At 45.8% G+C, this 22,596-nt stretch overlaps 1 protein-coding gene across 1 annotated transcript in view; it reads right to left on the bottom strand.

The window, feature by feature from the left end:
- The window catches only part of LOC106571859 (solute carrier family 12 member 5), a 109,327-nt gene extending 87,297 nt beyond the window's left edge, over window positions 1–22,030 (bottom strand). Inside the window, exon 1 of the mRNA XM_014145360.2 lies at window positions 21,456–22,030. Within this exon, the coding sequence (XP_014000835.1) occupies window positions 21,456–21,510 (55 nt within the window). The 5' untranslated portion in view covers window positions 21,511–22,030. The remainder of the gene's footprint in view (window positions 1–21,455) is intronic.
- Window positions 22,031–22,596: the final 566 nt, after the last annotated feature.

The following is a 22,596-nucleotide window of genomic DNA, read 5'->3' as shown; positions in this document are numbered from 1 at the left end:
GTCAATCACCGAATTCTTATCGGCAGACTCAACAGCCTTGGTTTCTCTAATTACAGCCTCGCCTGGTTCACTAACTACTTCTCAGACAAAGTTCAGTGTGTCAAATCGGAGGGCCTGTTATCTGGACCTCTGGCAGTCTCTATTGGGGTGCCACAGGGTTCAATTCTCGGGCCGACTCTTTTCTCTGTACATATCAATGATGTCGCTTTTGCTGCGGGTGACTCTTTGATCCACCTCTACGCAGACGACACCATTCTGTATACATCTGGCCCTTCTTTGGACACTGTGTTAACAAACCACAAAATGAGCTTCAAAGCCATACAACTCTCTTTCCGTGGCCTCCAACTGCTCTTAAACGCTAGTAAAACTTAATGCAAGCTCTTCAACCGATCGCCTGCCTGCACCCGCACGCCCAACTAGCATCACAACTCTGGACGGTTCTGACCTAGAAAATGTGGACAACTATAAATACCTAGGTGTCTGGTTAGACTGTAAACTCTCCTTCCAGACTCATATTAAGCATCTCCAATCCAAAATGAAATCTAGAATCGGATTCTTATTTCACAACAAAGCCTCCTTCACTCATGCTGCCAAACATACCCTCGTAAAACTGACTATCCTACCGATCCTTGACATCGGTGATGCCATTTACAAAATAGCCTCCAACACTCTACTCAGCAAATTGGATGCAGTCTATCACAGTGCCATCCGTTTCGTCACTAAAGCCCCATATACTACCCATCATTGCGACCTGTATGCTCTCGTTGGCTGGTCCTCGCTAAATATTCGTCGCCAAACCCACTGGCTCCAGGTCATGTATAAGTCTTTGCTAGGTCAAGCTCCGTCTTATCTCAGCTCACTGGTCACCATAGCAACACCCACCCGTAGCACGCGCTCCAGCAGGTTTCTTTCACTGGTCATCTCCAAAGCCAACACCTCCTTTTGCCGCCTTTCCTTCCAGTACTCTGCTGCCAATGACTGGAATTAATTGCAACAATCACTGAAGTTGGAGACTTATATCTCCCTCACTAACTTCAAGCATCGGCTGTCATTGCAGCTTCCCGATTGCTGCAGCTGTACACAGCACATCTGTAAATAGCCCATCCAATCTACCTACCTCATCACCATATTTGTTTTTTTTCTGCTCTTTTGCACACCAGTATTTCTACTTGCACATCCTCATCTGCACATCTATCACTCCAGTGTTAATTGCTAAATTGTAATTACTTCGCCACTGTGGCCTATTTATTGCCTCACCTCCTTACTTCATTTGCACACACTGTATACAGATTTTCTATTGTGTTATTGACTGTACCTTTGTTTATCCCATGTGTAACTCTGTGTTGTTGTTTTTGCCGCACTGCTTTGCTTTATCTTGGCCAGGTCGCAGATGTAAATGAGAATTTGTTCTCAACTGGCCTACCTGGTTCAATAAAGGTGAAAAAAAGGCAGTGAGCAATAGTGGGAAGACCTCTTACATTTACATTTACATTTTAGTCATTTAGCAGATGCTCTTATCCAGAGCGACTTACAGTAGTGAAATGCATACATTTCATACATTTTTCCTTTTCCTGTGCATACCACCCTCTTCATGCAGCTCACCCTGCACTATCTGCGCCAATGTAAATAACATTCTGTATAATATAACAGTCTACCTCTGATAAGCTTCCCAGTAAAGAATTAAAAACAATCAAGCAACCCAGAAAAGTGCTAAAGATAGGACATATTAACATATGTAGCCTAAGAAACAAGGTCCATGAAGTCAATAACTTGCTTGGAACAGATGACATTCATTTTCTGACTATCTATGAAACTCACCTAGATAATACCTTTGATGATACAGTGGTAGCAATACATGGTTATAACATTTACCGAAAAGACAGAAATGCCAACGGAGGCAGTGTTGCGGTCTATATTCAGAACCACATTCCCGTAAAGCTTAGAGATGATCTAATGTTAAATGCTGTTGAAGTAACACGGCTACCGGTTATTCTGCCTCACCTAAAGTGCATTATTGTGGGAAGCTGATATAGACCACCAAATGCTAACAGTCAGTATCTGTATAATATGTGAAATGCTTGATAATATATGTGATATCGACAGAGAAGTACACTGCTCAAAAAATAAAGGGAACACTAAAATAACACATCCTAGATCTGAATGAATGAAATAATCTTATTAAATACTTTTTTCTTTACATAGTTGAATGTGCTGACAACAAAATCACACAAAAATAATCAATGGAAATCCAATTTATCAACCCATGGAGGTCTGGATTTGGAGTCACACTCAAAATTAAAGTGGAAAACCACACTACAGGCTGATCCAACTTTGATGTAATGTCCTTAAAACAAGTCAAAATGAGGCTCAGTAGTGTGTGTGGCCTCCACGTGCCTGTATGAACTCCCTACCACGCCTGGGCATGCTCCTGATGAGGTGGCGGATGGTCTCCTGAGGGATCTCCTCCCAGACTTGGAGTAAAGCATCCGCCAACTCCTGGACAGTCTTTGGTGCAACGTGGCGTTGGTGGATGGAGCGAGACATGATGTCCCAGATGTGCTCAATTGGATTCAGGTCTGGGGAACGGGCGGGCCAGTCCATAGCATCAATGCCTTCCTCTTGCAGGAACTGCTGACACACTCCAGCCACATGAGGTCTAGCATTGTCTTGCATTAGGAGGAACCCAGGGTCAACCGCACCAGGATATGGTCTCACAAGGGGTCTGAGGATCTCATCTCGGTACCTAATGGCAGTCAGGCTACCTCTGGCGAGCACATGGAGGGCTGTGCGGCCCCCCAAAGAAATGCCACCCCACACCATGACTGACCCACCGCCAAACCGGTCATGCTGGAGGATGTTGCAGGCAGCAGAACGTTCTCCACGGTGTCTCCAGAATGTCACGTCTGTCACATGTGCTCAGTGTGAACCTGCTTTCATCTGTGAAGAGCACAGGGTGCCAGTGGCGAATTTGCCAATCTTGGTGTTCTCTGGCAAATGCCAAACGTCCTGCACGGTGTTGGGCTGTAAGCACAACCCCCACCTGTGGACGTCGGGCCCTCATACCACCCTCATGGAGTCTGTTTCTGACCGTTTGAGCAGACACATGCACATTTGTGGCCTGCTGGAGGTAATTTTGCAGGGCTCTGGCAGTGCTCCTCCTGCTCGTCCTTGCACAAAGGCGGAGGTAGCGGTCCTGCTGCTGGGTTGTTGCCCTCCTACGGCCTCCTCCACGTCTCCTGATGTACTGGCCTGTCTCCTGGTAGCGCCTCCATGCTCTGGACACTACGCTGACAGACACAGCAAACCTTCTTGCCACAGCTCGCATTGATGTGCCATCCTGGATGAGCTGTACTACCTGAGCCACTTGTGTGGGTTGTAGACTCCGTCTCATGCTACCACTAGAGTGAAAGCACCGCCAGCATTCAAAAGTGACCAAAACATCAGCCAGACAGCATAGGAACTGAGAAGTGGTCTGTGGTTACCACCTGCAGAACCACTCCTTTATTGGGGGTGTCTTGCTAATTGCCTATAATTTCCACCTGTTGTCTATTCCATTTGCACAACAGCATGTGAAATGTATTGTCAATCAGTGTTGCTTCCTAAGTGGACAGTTTGATTTCACAGAAGTGTGATTGACTTGGAGTTACATTGTGTTGTTTAAGTGTTCCCTTTATTTTTTTGAGCAGTATATATTTTCTGGGTGATTTAAAAACTTCTTATGGGTACCTGGGACGGTATCGTCCCACCTGGCCAATATCTGGTGAAATGCAGTGCGCCAAATTCAAATTAAATTACTATAAATATTTAACTTTCATGAAATCACAAGTGTAATACATCAAAATAAAGCTTAACTTGTTGTTAATCCAGCCGCCGTGTCAGATTTCAAAAAGGCTTTACGGCGAAAGCAAACCATGCAATTATCTGAGGACAGCGCTCAGCACACAAAACATTACATACAGTTACCAGCCAAGTAGATTAGTCCCGAAACTCAGAAATAGCAATAAAACTCATCACTTACCTTTGAAGATCTTTGTATGGTTGCACTCACAAGACTCCCAGGTACACAATAAATGTTTGTTTTGTTTGATGAAGTCCCTCTTTATATCCAAAAACCTCCATTTTGTTGGCGCGTTTTGTTCAGTAATCCAATGGCTCAAATGCGGTCACAACAGGCAGACGGAAATTCCAAATAGTACTGGTAAAGTTCGTAGAAACATGTCAAACGATGTTTATAATCAATCCTCAGGTAGTTTTTAGCCTAAATAATCGATAATATTACAACCGGACAATAGCGTTGTCAATATAAAAGAAAAACAAGAAAGGTGCGCTCTCGGTCGCACGGAGAAAAGAGCTCTGGGGTCATCCCACTATTCACTCACTCAAAGTTGTCATTCTCCCTAATTTTTCAGAATAAAAGCCTGAAACAATGTCTAAAGACTGTTCACAACTAGTGGAAGCCATAGGGAACGGAATCTGGGTCCTATCCCTTTAAATGGTGGATAGGCTTTCATTGGAAAAACAGCTATTTCAAAATAATAACTTTAGAGTGTTTTCTATCCAAATCTCCTAATTATATACATATCCTAGCTTCTGGGCCTGAGTAGCAGGCAGTTTACTTTGGGCATGCTTTTCATCTGGAGGTTAAATATTGATGGGCTATCATCAAGCTGCCCACTCAGGAAATAACTTCAAACTATAACCAGTGCTTTCAACCTGGATCCGGTTGTCAGTCAACCTACCAGGGTAGTTAAAAACAGCACATGAATTAAATCATTAACATGTATTGATCACATCTTTACTAATGCTGCAGATATTTTCTTTAAAGCACTTTCCAAATCCATAGGATGTAGTGATCACAATATAATAGCCATATCTAGGAAAACCAAAGTTCCAAAGGCTGGGCCTAATATAGTGTATAAGAGGTCATACAAGAAGTTTTGTAGTGATGTTGATAATGTAAAGAATATTTGCTGGTCTGTGGTGTGTAATGAGGGGCAACCAGACGCTGCACTCGATGCATTTATGAAACTACTTATTCCAGTTACTAATAAGCACGCATTGAGAAAATGACTGTAAAAACGATTAAATCCCTTGGATTGATGAGAAATTGAAAAATTGTATGGCTGAGAGGGATGAGGCAAAAGGTATGGCAGTTAAGTCTGACAGCCCAACTGATTGGCAAACGTACTGCATATTAAGAAATCATGTGACTAAGCTAAATAAAAATATAAATAAACTACACTACGAAACAAAGATAAATAATATAAAGAATGACAGCAAAAAGCTTTGGGGCACCTTAAATGAAATTTTGGAGAAAAAAGCCAACTTGGCTCCTTCATTCATTGAATCAGATGGCTCATTCATCACAAAGCCCACTGATATTGCAAACTACTTGAATGTCTTTTCATTGCCAAGCTTGTGCCCTCAGGCCTGGAAGGAAGCTAAAGGCATTCTGCTACCCATGATTAGTAAAGCCCCCTTTACTGGCTCAAATAGCCAATCAATCAGCCTGTTACCAACCCTTAGTAAACTTCGGGAAAAAATTGTGTTTGACCAGATACAATGCTATTTCACAGTAAATAAATTAACAACAGAATTTCAGCATGCTTATAGGGAAGGACACTCAACAAGCACAGCACTTACAGAAATGACTGATGATTGGCTGAGAGAAATTGATTGCAAAATGATTGTGGGGGCTGTCTTGTTAGACTTCAGTGCAGCTTTTTACATTATCGATCATAGTCTGCTGCTGGAAAAATCGATGTGTTATGGCTTTACACGCCCTGCCATAATGTGGATAAAGAGTTACTTGTCTAACAGAACACAGAGGGTGTTCTTTAATGGAAGCCTCTCAAATATAATCCAGTTAGAGTCAGGAATTCCCCAGGGTAGCTGTTTAGGCCCCTTGCTTTTTCAATTATTACTAACGACATACCACTGACTGAGTAAAGCCAGAGTGTCTATGTATGCGGATGACTCAACACAATACACGTCAGCTACTACAGCGACTGAAATGACTGCAACACTCAACAAAGAGCTGCAGTTAGTTTCAGAGTGGGTGGCAAGGAATAAGTTAGCCCTAAATATGTCTAAAACTAAAAGCATTGTATTTGGAACAAAACACTCACTAAACCCTAAACCTCAACCAAATCTTGTAATAAATAATGTGGAAATTGAGCAAGTTGAGATGACTAAACTGCTTGGAGTAACCATGGATTGTAAACTGTTATGGTCAAAACATGGATGCAGTAGTAGCTAAGATCGGGAGAAGTCTGTCTATAATAAAGTGATGCTCTGCCTTCTTAACAACACTATCAACAAGGCAAGTCCTACAGGCCCTAGTTTTGTCGCATCTTGACTACTGTTCAGTTGTGTAGTCAGGTGCCACAAAAAAGGACTTAGGAAAATTACAATTGTCTCAGAACAGGGCAGCACGGCTGACCCTTGAATGTACACAGAGAGCTAATATTAATAATATGCATGTCAATCTCTCTTGGCTGAAAATGGAGGAAAGATTGACTTCCTCACTACTTTTATTTATGAGAGGTATTGACATGTTGAACACACCGGCTGCTGTCTAAACTACTGGCACACAGCTCGGACACCCATGCATACCCCACAAGACATGCCACAAGAGTTCTCTTCACAGTCCCCAAGTCTAGAACAGACTATGGGAGGCATACAGTACTACATAGAGCCATGACTACATGGAACTCTATTTCCACATCAAGCAGTAACATTTTATTTAAAACACAGATAAAAAAACACCTTATGGAACAGCGGGGACTGTGAAGCAACACAAACATTGGCACAAACATATGCACACACACACACACACACACACACACACACACACACACACACACACACACACACACACACACACACACACACACACACACACACACACACACACACACACACACACACACACACACACACACACACACACAATAACACACGCAGTATACATACTCATGGATTTAGTTCTGTAGATATGTGGTAGTGGTGGAGTAGGGGACTGAGGGCACACAGTGTGTTGTAAAATATGTGAATGTATTGTAATGTTTTTAAAATTGTATAATTTGCCTTAATTTTGCTGGACCTCATGAAAAGTAGCTGCTGCTTTGGCAAATACAAATGCAAATACTAAAGTGTAGAGAGAGAGTTCTCTCCTGCTTAAATTTACGACCGGGTTTGGAGGTTTCAAAACCCCCAGAGTTCCCTCCTCCCTCCCTTTGCGTGTTGGAGAGGGTCTGGTTATTGTCAGCCATTGCCAAGCTGATCTGACACGTTTTGATCCTCACAGGACAGTCATGACAGACCTATAACTTATATTTTAAAATAACTGCCCTTTTAACCAAATCATTTCATCAATTAGCTTCAGCCAGCCGGTGTGCGACCGTGGCAAAGTTGGTTTGACTTTGGTTATCTCTGGGGATAGTTAGGAACCCTCAATAAATTACACAATGTAAATCGGACAATATTTTTCATGCTGCACATTTTTTTGTTGTCTAATTAAAAGCTTTAAATATTTGTATCTGGATTTCTACAATTTATAGTTGGTTTGGGGTTTTTAAGTCATTGACATTTGGAGATATTGATATTTTAAAATATTGCCCATATACATTGTAGAATTTATTGATGGTCTTCATCTAGCCCCATAGGGATATCGAATGTCAAACTAAATTGACCATGGGCATGACGATTGTGTCACATGCAGCTGAGCTCCGAATTGATGATTGCCTGGGTGCTGCCAACCCACATACCCTTTTTTCCTACCATCTCTGACTTTATGGCGAAATGATCCTTTTTACACATTGTCGTCAATTTAATAAATGTATCTGACCCGTATTGACGCCACATAGGCCATTTTAGAAATTAAAAGTTGCTTTTTAGGGGAAGTCACTCTTTAAATAGACATGGGGGCCTCAGACTGGGCTCTGCCTTGGGCCTCCAAGTCACATCCACCTGTGTGTGTGTGTGTGTGTGCGTGCGTGCGTGCGTGCGTGCGTGCGTGCGTGCATGTGTGTGTGTTTGCGGGTGTGGTTAACCAGGTAGAATACAGTATCCTGGGGCATATGCAATGGTGTGTAATATTTAGATCACTGCAGATAGAAAGGTGATGTATACTGTGAAGAACATGTAGTTCACATTCCGTATCCTGAATCAGAGTAAAAGGGAGAAACATTTTGAAAAAGAGGGAGAGGATAATAGCCTTTCCATCTGACTGTAATTGGTGAAAATCAATGTGTATCAAGACCGAAAGATGTTTAAGGGAATTAAATCTCAGAGGTTACGAGAAGTGAGATAGATAAACAAACAAAAAATACACTTGGCCTTCAGATGGATGCACATAGCTTGGATTTATGAGTTTACATAATTAATTCTGTAGAGATAGGCAATAGGGTCCTTAAAAACCTGATTGGATGTTTTGCTATGTGGTTCACTGCGCCAGTATAAGATAATCTATTGAGTTCTTTAGTAATGCATACTCTCATAAATTCAAAGCTGCAAACATGTAACACAATGCTGTTTAATTAGCCAATGACGAGTGTTGCTGCATTATGCACGTATCAGCTAGCTGATCAGAACTCCGTTGCGTGGGATGGGAGAGGGAAGATCATGTACTAGAGCAGTCGATACAGAAATGGAGTGAATTAAAGTGTTTCTGATGTGCAAGCACATTCCAGAAGAGAGCCTCCTGTCCTCTCTCCTCACCTTAACGCCAGTCCCATTGATAGACTATTGATTAGCCCCCAACGCGTCAATTTGTATTGCTGCTTGGCAGGCAGTGAGCTGAGGCTCTGGGGACTCTGTAGCCTCAGTTTCTCTTGGAATGGGCCATTTTTCACATTCTGACTTTTGTTTTACGTAGTTTGTCTTTGAAGACGATCAGAGTATGTTCCAAGGCCTATTTCATTATTATGTTCCCGTTCTGTCTGCCTCTATGGGGCCGATGATCACTCTCCTATGTGTGTGTGTGTGTGTGTGTGTGTGTGTGTGTGTGTGTGTGTGTGTGTGTGTGTGTGTGTGTGTGTGTGTGTGTGTGTGTGTGTGTGTGTGTGTGTGTGTGTGTGCGCATGTGCGCATGTGCGTGTCTGCATGTGTGTTTTATATGTTAAGACTGCAGACTGCCTCATTATCCCACTGTTTGGCATAATGACGTATCTCAAATGTTGGATTGAAAACAAAAGGTCACGCTCCACCTGTGAGCCGTGTCTGACACCCAAACAATTAGAGTTTGGTGCATTTCCCAGTCTCGTATCTACACAGGAAACAATGGACAATTCTGGTGTGGGTGGGCAGTGAAAAGCATGTGGATTCAAGGACTATGTCCTGTACTGACTTTGTTTCACTGTATGTTGTGGGTGCAGTATGTGACACACATATATCTTCTGCACTGTACATTCAAATGCATATTCTGCACTCTAAATGTTGAGATGTGTGTTGAGACACAAACTTGAAGACCTATCCTCAAGTGTGAGGGGTTTTTCAACTTTCAATTTCACAGTTGCCCTTCTAGATTGTGAATCAGCCAGCTAGCTGTGTCTTTCCCAGGCCTGTTTGTGCTGATGTCTGGCTCAATGTACAGAATAATAATAGAGAGGTAATTATCTGGGATCACACGCAGGGGACAAATGGAGCCACATGCTGTCAGACTGTGACATAACCAAAGCATAGATCAGAGTACAGGAGGAGAAGGTAGGTGAAGAAAGGAGTGACTCAGGTTACTCTCTCTCTCCCTCCCATCCCATTTCTGTTTCTGTGTTCCTTTCATCTGCCTGTCTGTCTTTCTCTTATTCTATACCCCTGTTTCTCTCTTCATCTCTATGAGAAGATGAAAAATACTAACTGAACAATCGGAGGTATGTCTGTATGTTCTTCAATAGCCTCAAGTACATTACCATTTTAAACAGTGGCACAAATCGCTCCTGATATGAGATTCATGTGTATTTCTCCACAGGAGCCTGAATGCTGGTGAGACGCAGCTGAACAATCCTTTACCCCCGGAGATAACAATCTGTCTGCTGGTCTGACAGCAGGCCAAGGCTTATTTATCAAGGGTATAATTTTCCATTTGTGTTGCCATTTGTCACGATTCCCACCGACGGTGGCGCCCCCTCCTGCTCGGGTGGCGCTCGGCGGTCGTCGTCACCGGTCTATTAGCTGCCACCGATTCCCTTTGCTTTTCCCTTTTTTTTATTTTACACACCTGTGGTAAATTAGCCATTAGAAGGGCTATTTAGGTTAGCTGGCCCGCTCCTTTTCGTGCGGGATTAATTGCTGTTTCCGACTGTATGTTCATGTTCGGCTTGGCATTGTCACACTTTATTTATTTCCCTGTGTTTGGGAACTTTGATTTTTTCTTTCTCAAAGTGTTATTAAAAGAACAACACTCCCTGTGCTCGTTGCTTCCTGCGCCTCATTCCTAATCACGACTACCAACGCTGTTACAGAATCCAGCACCACCATAAAGGTATGGAATCAGCGGAAGCAGCGAGCACTCCTCTGCCCTCGATGGAGGAACGCGTGCTCCATCACACGACAGTCCTACATCGCATCGGATCGGCCATGGACCAGATGATGGAGAGGATGGACCAATGGGAGAGAAGTGGTATCCTCTCTCCACCTCCACCTCCCCCGATACAGCCATCTGCGCCTCCCATGACGTCTGGCTCTGGCGCGCTTCATTTGGCGCTCCCGAGGGAGTACGATGGGGCGGCGGCTGGGTGCCAGGGGTTTTTGCTCCAGCTTGAGCTGTACCTGGCCACCGTCAGACCTGCTCCCACGGGGGAGGAGAGCGTGAGTGCCCTCGTTTCCTGCCTGACGGGCCGAGCTCTGGAGTGGGCTAATGCGGTCTGGAACGGTCCAGACTCGGCGAGGGACCACTACCCAGAGTTCAGGTGGAACGGCTGTTCCACCTCAGGCAGGAGACGAGGAGTGCTCAGGACTTCGCGCTGGAGTTCAGGACCTTGGCTGCTGGGGCGGGGTGGAACGACAGGGCCCTCATAAACCACTACCGCTGCTGTCTCCGGGCGGACGTCCGCAGGGAGCTGGCCTGTCGGGACACAGCTCTGTGCCTGGACGAGCTGATTGATATGTCCATACGTCTGGACAATTTGCTGGCTGTCCGCGGGCGTTCGGAGAGGGTCCTGCCCGTTCCACCCCCGTGCACCCCCGCTCCTACCCCTATGGAGGTGGGAGCACCGGAGGAGGTGGCTCCTCCTGCACCAGCTGTGGTCGGAGAGGACACACGGCCGACCGGTGCTGGAGGAGCCAGTCTGGGAGTCGAGATGGCAGGCAGAACACTTCTCGGTCACCTCAGGTGAGTCAGCACCAGATTCACCCAGAACCCCCTGTTGGTCACGTGTTTTTACCTGTTTTTTTTACTAAATTTTTCCCCTCTTCCCAGCATAGGGCGCTAGTCGATTCAGGCGCAGCTGGGAATTTTATGGACCGTGGACTTGCCATTGTGCTGGGCATTCCGCGCGTGCCGATAGATTCCCCTTTCCCCGTGCACTCCCTAGATAGCCGACCATTAGGGTCAGGGCTAGTCAGGGAGTCTACGGTGCCACTGGACATGGTAACGCAGGGGAATCATATGGAACGCATTCGTTTTTTCCTTATTGATTCGCCTGCGTTTCCGGTGGTGCTGGGGGTCCCCTGGCTGGCTGGTCACAATCCCCGTATTTCGTGGAGACAGGGGGTTCTCCAGGGGTGGTCAGAGGAGTGTTCAGGAAGGTGTCTAGGAGTTTCCATAGGTGCCACGTCGGTGGAGAGTCCAGAACAGGTGTCCACCGTGCGCATTCCCCCTGAATACGCCGATTTGGCGATCGCTTTTTGTAAAAAGAGGGCGACTAAATTACCAGCTCATCGACAGGGGGATTGTGCGATAGATCTCCAGGTAAACGCTGCGCTTCCCAGGAGTCACGTGTACCCCTTGTCACAGGAGGAGACGGCGGCTATGGAGACATATGTCACGGAATCCCTGGGACAGGGGTACATTCGGCCCTCCATCTCACCCGCTTCCTCAAGTTTCTTTTTTGTGAAGAAAAAGGAGGGAGGTCTGCGTCCGTGCATTGATTACCGAGGTCTAAACGCTATCACGGTGGGATTTAGTTACCCACTACCTCTCATCGCTACGGCGGTGGAATCATTTCACGGAGCACAGTTCTTCACAAAGTTGGATCTCAGGAGCGCGTATAATCTGGTGCGGATCAAGAAGGGAGACGAGTGGAAAACCGCCTTTAGTACCACATCAGGCCATTATGAGTACCTCGTCATGCTGTATGGGTTGAAAAATGCTCCAGCCGTCTTTCAAACCTTTGTTGACGAAATTCTCAGGGACCTGCACGGGCAGGGCGTGATTGTCTATATCGATGACATTCTGATATATTCCGCCACCCGCTCCGCGCATGTGTCCCTGGTACGCAAGGTGCTTGGTAGACTGCTGGAGCATGACCTATATGTTAAGGCTGAGAAGTGTGAGTTTTCCAAACGAGCCGTCTCCTTTCTGGGTTATCGCATTTCCACCACGGGGGTGGTGATGGAGTGTGACCGCGTTAAGGCCGTGCGTAATTGGCCGACTCCAACCACGGTGAAGGAGGTGCAGCGGTTCTTAGGCTTTGCCAATTTCTACCGGAGGTTTATCCGGGGTTTTGGCCAGGTAGCGGCTCCCATTACCTCACTGTTGAAGGGGGGGCCGGTGCGTTTGCGATGGTCGACGGAGGCGGACAGAGCCTTCAAGAGGTTGAAGGCGCTGTTCACCGACGCACCCGTGTTGGCGCACCCGGACCCGTCTTTAGCGTTCGTAGTGGAGGTAGATGCATCCGAGGCTGGGGTGGGTGCCGTGCTATCACAGCGCTCGGGTACGCCATCGAAACTCCGCCCCTGCGCTTTCTTTTCTTAGAAGCTCAGTTCGGCGGAGCGTAACTACGATGTGTGGGACAGGGAGTTGCTAGCGGTGGTTAAAACTCTGAGGGTGTGGCGGCACTGGCTTGAGGGGGCTAAACACCCCTTTCTCATCTGGACCGACCACCGAAACCTGGAGTACATCCGGGCAGCGAGGAGACTGAATCCACGTCAGGCGAGGTGGGCCATGTTCTTCGCCCGGTTTAGGTTTACCATCTCCTATAGACCGGGTTCCCTGAATACTAAGGCCGACGCGCTGTCCCGTCTATATGACACGGAGGACCGGCCCATCGATCCAACTCCGATCATTCCAGCATCTAGGCTGGTGGCACCAGTGGTATGGGAGGTGGACACGGACATCGAGCGGGCATTGGTGTTGGAACCTGCGCCTGCGCAGGTGCCCGTAGGGCGCATGTATGTGCCGCTCGGTGTTCGTGATCGTTTGATTCGGTGGGCACACACGCTACCTACTGCGGGTCATCCTGGTGAGGCGAGGACAGTGCGGGGTCTAAGGGGGAAGTACTGGTGGCCCACCTTGGCTAAGGAGGTGAGGTCCTATGTCTCTTCCTGTTCGGTGTGTGCCCAGAGTAAGGCTCCTAGGCATCTACCGAGAGGGAAGTTACAGCCCCTCCCCGTTCCACAACGACCATGGTCGCACCTGTCCATCGACTTCTTGACAGATCTTCCCCCCTCTCAGGGGAACACGGCGATTCTGGTGGTTGTGGATCGGTTCTCTAAGTCCTGCCATCTCCTCCCATTGCCCGGTCTCCCTACGGCCCTGCAGACTGCGGAGGCCCTATTTACCCACGTCTTCCGGCACTACGGGGTGCCGGAGGACATTGTCTCTGATCGAGGTTCCCAGTTCACATCCAGGGTCTGGAAAGCGTTTATGGAGCGGCTGGGGGTCTCGGTCAGTTTGACCTCCGGTTATCACCCCGAGAGCAATGGGCAGGCGGAGAGGGTGAACCAGGAGGTGGGCAGGTTCCTGAGGTCGTATTGCCAGGACCGGCCAGGGAGTGGGCGAGGTATATTCCCTGGGCTGAATTAGCCCAGAACTCACTTCGCCACTCCTCAACTAATATATCACCCTTTCAGTGTGTGTTAGGTTACCAGCCGGTCCTGGCACCATGGCACCAGAGCCAGACCGAGGCTCCTGCGGTGGAGGACTGGGTCCAGCACTCCAAGGAGACCTGGAGAGCCGTCCAGAACTCACTAAAGGAGGCCAGTGCGCGGCAGAAGAGGAGTGCTGACCGCCACCGCAGTGAGGCGCCCGTGTTCGCACCGGGAGACAGGGTCTGGCTCTCGACCCGGAACCTGCCCCTCCGCGTGCCCTGCCGGAAGCTGGGGCCGCAGTGTGTGGGGCCCTTCAAAGTCCTGAGGAGGATAAACGAGGTGTGTTATCGGTTGCAACTCCCTTCCTATTACCGTATTAACCCCTCGTTTCATGTGTCTCTCCTCAGGCCGGTGGTAGCTGGTCCCCTTCACGAAGATGAGGTGCCGGAGGTCCCTTCGTCCCCTCTGGACATCGGGGGGTCCCCGGCGTACAGCATACGGGCCATTCTGGACTCGAGACGCCGGGCGAGGGGCCTGCATTACCTCGTGGACTGGGCGGGGTACGGCCCGGAGGAGAGGTGCTGGGTGCCGGCGGAGGACGTCCTGGACCCATCTATGTTGAGGGATTTCCACCACCTCCGTCCGCATCGCCCTGCCCCTCGCCCTCCGGGTCGACCTCGAGGCCGGTGTCGGCGCGCTGCAGGAGCCGCGCGTCAGGAGGGGGGTACTGTCACGATTCCCACCGACGGTGGCGCCCCCTCCTGCTCGGGTGGCGCTCGGCGGTCGTCGTCACCGGTCTATTAGCTGCCACCGATTCCCTTTGCTTTTCCCTTTTTTTTATTTTACACACCTGTGGTAAATTAGCCATTAGAAGGGCTATTTAGGTTAGCTGGCCTGCTCCTTTTCGTGCGGGATTAATTGTTGTTTCCGACTGTCTTGTTCATGTTCGGCTTGGCATTGTCACACTTTATTTATTTCCCTGTGTTTGGGAACTTTGATTTTCTTTCTCAAAGTGTTATTAAAAGAACAACACTCCCTGTGCTCGTTGCTTCCTGCGCCTCATTCCTAATCACGACTACCAACGCCGTTACACCATTACATTCCTCTGTGGCTGTCCACTTACTCCCTAGTCATTTTAACAAACATGTTTCAAATTAAACCCGTGTCATCAGATTTTGCCTCTCTCTCTATCTCTCTCTTTGTGTCTCTGAAACATATTTCAGATCTGATTGGGAGAAATAAAACTCAGAAATAAGGATCTGGACCTCTCTAGTCACAGTCCCTCACCTTCCATTAATATTAAGCTCAGAGCTACAAAAACATTTTTAAACACTGCTAAATAAAAAAACTAAATTTCACTCTTTCACCAGGGAGGGACTCGCATCAGCCGTTTCCGTCAAATAGAATAAGTACAGGTTGGAACCGAAGTAATGACTAGTTATATATTTAAACAGTCACCAAGCAATTACAATGAAGTAGATGGCAGAGCCTGCTGTATAATTAAGATGTTTTTCTATATATATATATTTTCCCTCCATATTCTACCTTTATTGGCAATATACTATGGGGAGATTGAATTAAACATTTGCGTCAGTGCAAAGTTTGCACCTGCTCTTTTCACAGTTTCTATTATTGTGATGCCTGTTATTGTTCCTTTCTGAAAATAGCAGGTGCCAACATTTAATTGTGAATAAGCCTTTCCAACAACACTGCATGCAAACAGGTGATAATATTGCATGACACCTATGGCAGTAAAGTTAATGGGCCAAATTTGCCATGAAGCTCTATTTGAAGTTTAAATGTTTGAATGATGCTTGCTCTACTGAGGTGGGGGTTTAGTATATATGCTGGCTATTAACAGTTTGAGTTGTCGTCCTGTCTTTGTGTCACAGCGGTGCAAATTAGCACCTTCTCTTGGAACATTAATCTTATGCTGTGTCAGTCCCATAACTCAGACTATTAACCATAACCTCTTAACTCATCAGAGGGACCAGTGTGTGTGTGAGTGTGTGAGTGCACGTGTGTGAATGTGTCAGTGTTCTCAGCAACTCCAGGAGACCGCAGCAGGGTCAATGCTCACTGAGTTTCAAGTCAATAAACAGACAGCACATCTTCGCTGTTAATCCAATTTCAATCTTTGGGCTCTTTTCCATCCGTATCGTGGAAGTTCAGCATTACAGCCAGTGGCAACTCCTCAGAGGAGGAAGCAGAGGACCATGCGGAGAACCATAAATAATAAATCATACATTTTTAAAATCCTTTTTAGATAAAACTATACTAAATATATTCACATCACTAAATACCTGATTAAAACAAACTGTTATGCAATAAAGGTCCACAGTAGCCTCAGCATCACCTTCTAGGGTAGCACCATGGTGTAGCCAGTGGACAGCTATTTTCCGTCCTCCTCTGGCTACATTGATTTCAAAACCTAAGAGGTCGTGCTCCTCACCCCTTTCCATAGACCTACTGTACATGGTAATTATGATGAGTTCTGGAGGAAGTCCTCCTACAAATCAAAGATTTTGCATTATGAACTAACATGTTGTCCATCCAATCAAAGGATCAGCAAATGAGCCTAGTACTACACATTTATGATTTAGAAACTTGGTGATTTGATGACATTGTTGGATTGATTAAGATTGAAATTGAGATCGTGAATAATGACAGTTGAGAATTTTTAGGATATTATTACCTTCAAATTTGGTTCTTCAATCTACAGGAGATGGATTATATATTGCTTGCTTGTTTTTATTTTTGTGTTGTGTTAGTGTAATTTATTTCAATATGCTTTGCTAACTTCAGTAGCAAATAGATAGATAGCTACCAGAGTGCCATTTTCTCTGCCAGAATGGCTAACTCTAATGACAATGTAGTGGATTTTATGTTGAAGAAGCCCTTTCATTGACCACCTCAGATTCCAGCTTCTGGGGAAAAAGCTGTATAGTTCATGTAATGGACAAAGGTCTGTGTATTCAAACTGCGCAACACAACGAGAATTTAAGAAGGAATTGGGATGTTCTCAAGCAGCTTATCGACACTACTGCATTTTTGGGTATGCAAGAGTTGGCTTTTACTTAGGGGCACAATGAGAGGGAAAGTTTTGCTAACAAGGCCAACTACAAAGAGCTTGCAGTGGTAATTGCATGTTACAATGCTTTACTTGCTGAGCATATGGCCGTTTCTACTGTCTTCTCTGGGATGTAGAAATCAATTCTGAATGATTTGATAGTTTCCCTCGCATCGTCCATTAAAAGTGAGATTACAAGAGAGGTTGATGCAGCATGTTTTTTGGCACAACACGTGCTCAAGTGCACTTTCCACTTTCCTCCGGTATTTATTTAGCAAACCTGATAACATGACCGACACAAGCAAACATTTTAGGGGGGCGGCAGGTAGCCTAGAGGTTAGAGCATTGAGCCAGTAACCAAAAGGTTGCTTGATTGAATCCCCGAGCTGACAAGGTAAAAATCTGCCGTTCTGCCCCTGAACAAGACAGTTAACAAACTATTCCCCAATAGGCCGTCATTTTAAATAAGAATTTGTTCTTAACTGACTTGCCTAGTTAAATAAAGGTTAAAATGTAAATTTGAAATATATAAATGTTGCAGCAGTCTAGGCTACAACTAAACATTAGCGATCTGACATGCTGTATGGGATGAAAACAACATTTGGATCAACTGTATGATACTAACAACAGCAGCTGCATTCAGCCTATGCACCCTGTCCATCTGGTCAGGGTAAACTAATTGGTAACATTACTTATTTATACTGTAGTCCATTTGTTTGTTTCAGGAGAAAATGCGAATGTGATCAAATTTTGTTTATATTCCAAATTGGGCTGGCTATGCTGCCTAGACATTTTCAATAAAAAATGATTCACTGGAACGAAAGTAAATTCTTTATTAGGCCTACAGTTGCATAGGTCTACATGACGCAAACATGCATAAAGCAAGCTCAGGCCTGTAATTTCTATTGTCGATCAATTGTTGTCTCTGTGTCTGTGTAGAGGAAACCCTTTTAGTCTAGTCTAAATATAATTACAAGGTAGGTGCAGTTTGACAGGGTTTTCATCCTGCCCAGGGCCAGGAGTTTTTTTTAAAACCATGTGACCTGATTAGGAAAAACTGGTCCCATCATAGCCGTTATAAAACCTTTTTTCAACTGATGAATCACTGTCATATCCTATAGGGTCCAGAGTTTTACCTGGTTAGTTTACCAGATAAGCAAAAACTGCAGAACCCAGGGCAAAGAAATTGCCCCACCACTCTGGGACCTGTGGTGCCACCAGTCTGTTTGCAGTTGTCAGTTATCGTCAGGTATGTGGATGATCAGGGCTTTATTCAGGACCATTTCTTGGGCTACTTTGACATGTCGAGTTGGTGAGATGCACAGCCTGTTTGACTTTGTGAATTCTGAGATGTCTGAGTTCAACCTCATGGAGAAATTTGTCCAAACCTATGATGACGCCACTGTAATGGAATGTTTCTGCTATTTGTAGTCCCCTCCTGTTCCCTGATTCCTACTACCAGCGTCAACTTTCTCCTGACATGAACTTAAGCCATGTCTCATGTGCCCTCTCATCCACTGGCACATCGAGATCATCCTGACGGGTTGCATCACTGCCTTGTATGGCAACTGCTCGGCCTCCAACCGCGAGGTACTACAAAGGGTAGTGCGTACGGCCCAGTACATCACCGAGGCCAAGCTTCCTGCCATCTAGCACCTCTATACCAGGTGGTGTCAGAGGAAGGCCCTAAAAATTGTCAAAGACTCCAGCCACCCTAGTCATAGACTGTTCCCTCTGCTACCACACGGCAAGCGGTACCAGAGCGCAAAGTCTAGGTCCAAGAGGCTTCTAAACAGCTTCTACCCCCAAGCCATAAGACTCCTAGACATCTAGTCAAATAGCTACCCAGACTATTTGCAAACTGCAGACCTTGTGACAAATGCCAAGTCAGGCAGTCAATCCAAAATATTACAGACCAGATCAACCCTTCATTGACAAAGACATGAGTTGGACAGGGATTACGGCAACACTTTTTATTACCCACCTGTATAATGCATTATGAATTCATTTATAGTTCCCTCTATCACACATGGTGCATTATAAGACTTGCTATAAGCATTCATAAAAGGTCACAACGTATTTTAACAGCCTTTAGGCTCTGCATTCATAATGCATCACATAGCATTATGCATTATAAAACAAAAAAATCCTTTAGAAATACATCAACGTTTATAATGCAGAAAGCTCATATGCTGATATATGCATGTTGCTGCAGTAGTTTTAATTGCCTAATGTTTTATTCCCTGTGCAGCACACATTCGGGTTCTCTGCCCATTCCAGGCAACACCGGGTCATAATTTAACTTCAGACAATGACCAATTACAAGCCAAAAACCAGCCAGGACCACTGTACCACAAGAGTCCAATGAGAAACCCAGCAGAATTCAGAATGAGTTTAAAATGTGCACACACTCCTACACACACACACAAAAAAAAACATGCCCACACTCCTACACACACACACACAAAAAAACACATGGATGCAAGAATGTGCACACAAATGCACACACTCTAGGAAAGATAGTTTAGCAAGAATTTCACTATTTCTTGGTAACGTGAGATCCTAAAATCCCACACAGCTGGGTATTGAACATGAAGCAGTTTGAGCATTTGTAGCAGACTGGGGGCAGGAGTAGAGAGAGAGAGAGATTACCGCACAGCCTCATTTCAGCACCATGGACAGAGTCTAATCCCAGCAATGTGTGCAGTCCACTGTATTAACAAATGCAGTAGACTGGAACAGCATTGCATAGTTCCAGAGAACAACAGTATTCAGAACCACGGACAGCGACTGTGTGAATACCAAGATTAATGCTTGCACCATGGAAGTAAGACTGCAGTGGCTTTGAAAGTGTTGCTTCACATGTTTAAATGTAAGTAGTTCAAAAGCATAATTGAAGTGTTCAGAAATAACATCAGCTTAATACATTTTGGGAAATCCCTGTGATTCATAATTAATTTGTCTTATCAGCACATAATTAATCCTGCCTTACAGCAGTGGTGAGTTGTAGAGCACACATGAATACGTATGCATGCACATGCAAAAACACACGCACGCGCATGCATGTACATGCATGCACAGATGGAGCACAAACAAGCCTGTCATGGAAAATCTGTTTTTGCCCACATATGCATACTGTCAACCTCCATCAAAAGGCTTTTCAACATGATCCAAGATGACTGAAGCGTGAGCTCAATGTGAACACACAATGTGTGAACACACAATGCACAAACACACACACACACACACACACACACACACACACACACACACACACACACACACACACACACACACACACACACACACACACACACACACACACAGACACACACACACAGACACACACTAACAGGGGCTATCAGGCTATCGTAATTCACACCATTGTGAATGGCTCATCATGCCCCCTTGGGACAATATCCTTGATGGCGTGAGCCATCAGCATGAATGAGTTCTGTAAATCCCTGGAGTTGAATCTAAAGACAGGATTCCCCAGACGCTCTGTAGAGGCTGACTTTCTGCTCTACTCACTCTATGCCTTATCATAGAACAGAGAAAATGTCTATGACAAGAATACAAGAATCTACAAGCAGAGGCTGAAAGCACAGCAAGCCACATCTGAAGGAAAGAAGTTTCTCTGCAGGTACACAGAAACGTTACTGCACTGCTCTGGCTCAAAGATGCAGGGGTCGAGGGACATCCGTCCTGCCACTGTATTTTCTCAACTTCAGAAAAAACTGAGGGATTATAGTCAAGAAAAAAAAGAAATGGTCTGAATGCTTGGCAAACGGACTGTGGTTGACATATGCATCCCCAGGCAGTCCCTTTACCAAAACATGACTGCCTGGGAGCCAAGTGACAGTGACAGTGTCATGAAGCAGACTGGTCCTCTGGCTACAGGACTACAATAGATCTGCTGCTCCTCTCCTTTCCTCTTCTTCCCACTGAAACACCATTATTATTCCTGTCACAGCAGCCTTGCAGTAACAGCTACAGCTGAACACTGTAAATGCCAGTGGAAGAAGAGGAGTGCAGAGATACAGATACATTCCTCTGTCCATCCCTTTCTCTCTCTCTCTCTCTCTGTCTCTCTCTCTCTCTGTCTGTCTCTGTCGTGGAGTGACATACACGAGTGTTTGCACACCCTCACATATCCCTGAAAACAGACACACACTCACTCCCACAAACTGTATACTGTAACTTGCAAAGACACACACTGTACTCACAAGCACACATTCATGAGCACATGCACACACATACACCCCCCCCAAAATACTGTTGCCATAAACACCTTATACTCCCCCTCACAAACACACTTATTAACCTCCCTCCCCTTCCACCTTCCAACACAAACACAGTCACCCCCACACACCCCCTCACAGCCCCTCACATCACCGTGATAGATTTCATCACTCACCCTGGCAGTTGGGTCCCCCCTCTCCCTCCTCGGTGTCTGTCAAGTTGTTTAGCATCCTCTCTTCCTCAGGCTGCTTTCTGTGGAGAGAGAGACACTGCTACTGCTCTAGCACTCTGCTCTTTGCTGGCTGACAACCAGAGCTCTGTGGGTTGGAGCCACGGCAGGGAAAGCAGCACGAATGACAAGAAGCACTTTTTTATTTCTGCGGCTCACTGCCTTCCTGTCTCTCCCTCTTCCCTTCCCTCTCACACTCAGAAAAAGAGCAATGTAGAGAGGAGAGAGTCTTTGCCTCTGCAGATCTTTTTCTCTCCTACACTTCTTGTCGTCTTTTCCCTGGCGTGTTGCGTGATCTCTCTCTCTTTTCAGGAGGAGGATAAGGAGAGTGAGAGAGGCTGCAGGGTATAGCTGATGATGGAGTGCCTGTGAGCACGGTCTCTCACTCACACGCACGATCCGTGCACTGCACAGCTACGATCGGCCCTCAGTCGGCCTAAGCTGTTGACTAAATTCCTCATGCATTCAAAACACATTATCTCTCTCTTTCTCTCATTCTCTCGCACACACACTCATCACCATCCACCATCTCATCACAAGAGAGGAAGGGAGGGATAGAGGGAGAGAGAGAGAGAGAGAGAGAGAGAGAGAGAGAGAGAAAGAGGGAGAGCAAGCACGAGAGCGAGAATGCACATCAAATGGAGTTCTGCCTTCTGAGATTCAGCATCTCTTTTTATGTTATATTCAAATGCAAGACAAGATTCCATTTCATTATTGATTATTTATCCCTCTTTTAATTCTTTCTACTTCTCCCTTTAAGTTTACTCCCGTATAGTTACTGTCAGTTATCTGCAGTAGGGCTGCAGGGTTTGTATAGCATTCTCTGAACCAAATAATTTGAAACTGAAAGCTTTCACCGTCAACAAGCTGTGGATGCACTGGTCTAACTGCTACTAGCCTGACAAGGTTAAGTTGAAAGGCTACATTGGTTCACCAACAGCTTCAGTCAAAGGGTCATGACTTTTCCAAAGAAGCATTCACAGCATATTTATGTTGTAACTGTTCACAATGAGAAATGTACAGTTGCGATTCTAAATGACCTATGGAGGGAAACTCTTAGCCCTTACAGAAAAACCACATGATTTCA

This window comes from Salmo salar, chromosome 15, assembly GCF_965601325.2.
Source record: "Salmo salar chromosome 15, fSalSal1, whole genome shotgun sequence".
In the NCBI taxonomy this organism is placed as follows: domain Eukaryota; kingdom Metazoa; phylum Chordata; class Actinopteri; order Salmoniformes; family Salmonidae; genus Salmo; species Salmo salar.
Note: the sequence above shows the minus strand (reverse complement) of the source record. Positions and strands in the feature narration are given on the sequence as shown.